This window comes from Sphaeroforma arctica, assembly GCF_001186125.1.
Source record: "Sphaeroforma arctica JP610 unplaced genomic scaffold supercont1.89, whole genome shotgun sequence".
Lineage (NCBI taxonomy): Eukaryota > Ichthyosporea > Ichthyophonida > Sphaeroforma > Sphaeroforma arctica.
This window is the reverse complement of record NW_014040469.1, coordinates 140,159-143,843: the sequence shown is the minus strand read 5'-3', so window position 1 is coordinate 143,843 and position 3,685 is coordinate 140,159. Positions and strand designations below refer to the sequence as shown.

General features: G+C 43.4%; 1 protein-coding gene across 1 annotated transcript; it reads left to right on the top strand.

The window, feature by feature from the left end:
* The first annotated feature begins 1,694 nt into the window (after window positions 1-1,694).
* SARC_02073 (hypothetical protein) lies at window positions 1,695-3,221 on the top strand. Its single transcript, XM_014304196.1, has 3 exons — window positions 1,695-1,854; window positions 2,491-2,611; window positions 2,827-3,221. The coding sequence occupies exons 1-3, from the start codon at window positions 1,709-1,711 to the stop codon at window positions 3,091-3,093; spliced, it is 534 nt and encodes a 177-aa protein (XP_014159671.1). The 5' UTR covers window positions 1,695-1,708; the 3' UTR covers window positions 3,094-3,221.
* Window positions 3,222-3,685: the final 464 nt, after the last annotated feature.

The following is a 3,685-nucleotide window of genomic DNA, read 5'->3' as shown; positions in this document are numbered from 1 at the left end:
GTGTTAGTCGTAAGTTGTGGTATTCTGAGAAGGATTGGGATGGATGTGCGTTAGTCTCAAGGTGAGGTATTCTGAGTAGGATTGGGATGGATGTGTGTTAGTCTTAAGGTGTGGTATTCTGAGAAGAATTGGCATGTATCTGTGTTAGTCATTAGGGGTGGTATTCTGAGAAGGATTGGGATGACGTCTCTTTCGTGTGTGTTGATCTTAAGGTGTGGTATTCTCAGAAGGATTGAGATGCAGTCTCTCTTGTGTGTGTTAGTCTCAAGGTGAGGTATTCTGAGAATGATTGTGATGGGTATGTGTTAATCTTGAGGTGTGGTATTCTGAGAAGAATTGGGATGGCGTCTCTCTTGTGTGTATTGGTCTCAAGGTGTGGTATTCTGAGAAAGATTGGGAATGAATCTATCTTGTATGTGTTAGTTGTAAGGTGTGGTATTCTGAGAAGGATTAAGATGGAGTCTCTCTTGTGTGTGTTTGTCGTAAGGTGTAGTATTCTGAGTAAGATTTGGATGGCGTCTCTCTTGTGTGTGTTAGTCATACGATGTGATATTCTGAGTAGGATTGGGATAGATATGTGTTAGTCTTAAGGTGTGGTATTCTGAGAAGGATTGGGATGGAGTCTCTCTTGTGTGTGATAGACATAAGGTGTGGTATTCTGAGTAGGATTGGGATGGATATGTGTTAGTCTCAAGGTGAGGTATTCTGAGAAGGATTGAGATGGCGTCTCTCTTGTGTGTGTTAGTCGTAAGGTGTGGTATTCTGAGAAGGATTAGGATGGAGTCTCTCTTGTGTGTGTTTGTCGTAAGGTGGTATTCTGAGTAAGATTTGGATGGCGTCTCTCTTGTGTGTGTTAGTCTTACGATGTGATATTCTGAGTAGGATTGGGATAGATGTGTGTTAGTCTTAAGGTGTGGTATTCTGAGTAGGATTGGGATGGATATGTGTTAGTCTCAAGGTGAGGTATTCTGAGAAGGATTTGGATGGCGTCTCTCTTGTGTGTGTTGATCTCAAGGTGTGGTATTCTGAGAAGGTTTGGGATGGATGTGTGTTAGTCGTAATTTGTGGTATTCTGAGATGGATTGAGATGGAGTCTCTCTTGTGTGTGTTAGTCGTAAGGTGTGGTATTCTAAAAAGGATTGGGATGGCGTCTCTCGTGTGTGTGGTAGTCGTGAGGAGTAGTATTCTGAGAAGGATTGGGATGGATGTGTGTTAGTCTTGAGGTGTGGTATTCTGAGGAAGATTTGGATGGAGTCTCTCTTGTGTGTGTTAGTCGTAAGGTGTGGTATTCTGAGAAGGATTGGGATGAATGTGTGTTAGTCTTAAGGTGTGGTATTCTGAGTAGGATTGGGATGGATGTGTGTTAGTCTTAAGGTGTGGTATTCTGAGAAGATTGGGAGTGGCGTCTCACTTGTGTGTGTTAGTCGTAATGTGTGGTATTCTGAGAAGGATTGGGATGGCGTCCCTCTTGTGTGTGTTAGTCTCAAGGTGTGGTATTGAGTTTCTGAGCCCGTGTGCGACCGTCGTTCACTCGAATGCTAGTTGTACTCACTTGTCATACACTCCTTGCATCTGGTGGGCCTGTAGTCTGTCTACAGTCGTCTATCCCACTGCCTACTGCCTTGGGACAGAGGTATATCGATTCAAAACTGATGAGACCTCCACATGTCTGATATACTTCACCTTACAGGCGAGTACGGTAGAGCATATGGACACTCGGCGGATCAAAGTATTTCTGGGCTACCGATACGACTATGGAAAGACTCAGACTGGACCCAGACAGCTCCTGTACGACGATGTGGACACCATGTCTAAGCTGAGTCTGGTTGCATTAGTCCGTGAAGTATTGGTTAGGTAATAAGTGTAGACGTATGTAGTTGACATCATATGCCTGCGCGGATAGGTGCACCCAGATTCAAACCGAGTCTGGTTGGGTGTCTCCATAATATTATATACAGACATCTGCTATGTGTTCATCTGGTATCATATATGTGTGCGGATAGGTGCACCCAGATTCAAACCGAGTCTGGTTGGGCGTCTCCATAATGTGCTGACGAGGTAATATATACAGACATGTGCTATGTGCTTATCTGGTATCATATGCCTGTGCGGATAGGTGCACCCAGATTTAAACCGAGTCTGGTTGGGTATCTCCGTAATGTGTTGACGAGGTAGTATTGCAGATATATGCAGTTTACGGTGGTACTCATCGGGTACCATATGTCTGTGCCGACAGGCGTACCCAGATAAGATGAAGTGTGCGTTGACAAGTATTGATTTCAACATGCGGTTGTGATTGTATTGCTTGATGCCATCGTTGTGGCTGTACTATTATAACTATGTGCGGCTTACTACTTCATCTTACCAGCGTAGGAACATCGCGAGCAAATATTTTCCGTTCTGTTCGTGAATATGCCAATGCACATGTAGTCGTATAGACCATACCTTCCTCTGACAGTCACTGTGTGCACTCGCGTTCCATCTCCGTAGAGTTCTACGCAACGATATGCAAGGGTACTTGAAGCTTCCCGGACGCAACTTCTTCAACCAGGCTGTCATGGTGTGCTATTTGAAATTCAATAGTGGGCTGGGCACCCATCAGGACTCAAAGGTAATTCATCGTGCTATAGCAACTCACCATGCTAAATACTGTGCGATTGGCGGCTCCTTTCTTTTCGCCGGACGAGCATTCCCGATTTCGGCTTCGTTTTTTGGGTGCTGTGGTCATTTACTGTGCCATTTCTTTTGGCTTGATTTCCAGATACATACCTCTATAAACTCTCTCTGTTGTCTTCTGTACTACATCTGATATATGTGAGTGTACAGAGTCTGTTCCAGCGACCAATCATATCCATCCGCTTGCTCGCCGATGCTGCTCTGAGCTTCAATCGCGTCGGAAGGGAATGTCGACGTACTCCACAGTCCTTCTCGGTGCCGCAGAGTGTTGGTACAGTGACGTTGTTGGAGAGGTTTGCGGCGGACTATGCCACACATTGTGTGCTGAAGAAAGACTTGAAGGTGCCGAGCCTGTCCATTGTTTTCCGGGGTGTGCAGCAGAGTGCGGTTGAAGCGATGAGAAGCTCGCAAGTGTAGTCCTATGGGAAGTCAGTGAGGCTGAGGCTGTTTGTACGTGCGTGGAGGGTCCGTTTGGATATGGTTGTGGCGACGAGTTAGGGGTGAGGGGAGTTGGTGGGATTATAATAAAGACAATTGACTATGAGCATTTGGATGGATGTTTAATACTTTGGTTGGTTGTTTCGAGCCAGATTACTCTGTATTCTATATAGTCTACATAGTCTGTCATTATATAATCTATTCTGTATAGTCTATATAGTCTATCATTATACAGTTTATTCTGTATAGTCTACATAGTCTATAATTATATAATCCTATATAGCTCATAAAGTTTATCATCATATAGTCTATTCCGTATAGGTTTCAAAGTTTATCATCACATAGTCTAATCTGTATAATCTTTATAGTCTATCATTATATAGTCTATCAATCATTATATAGTTTAGTCAATATTGTCCATATAGTTTACCGCTATATAGTATATATTCTATTTAGTCCATAGTCTATCATAGTATAATCCATGGAAAGTTAGGTGCCGAACAGGCCGTGGAATATAACATACTGCTTATACGCATGGGTAGCGATTATATACATACATACATACATACAT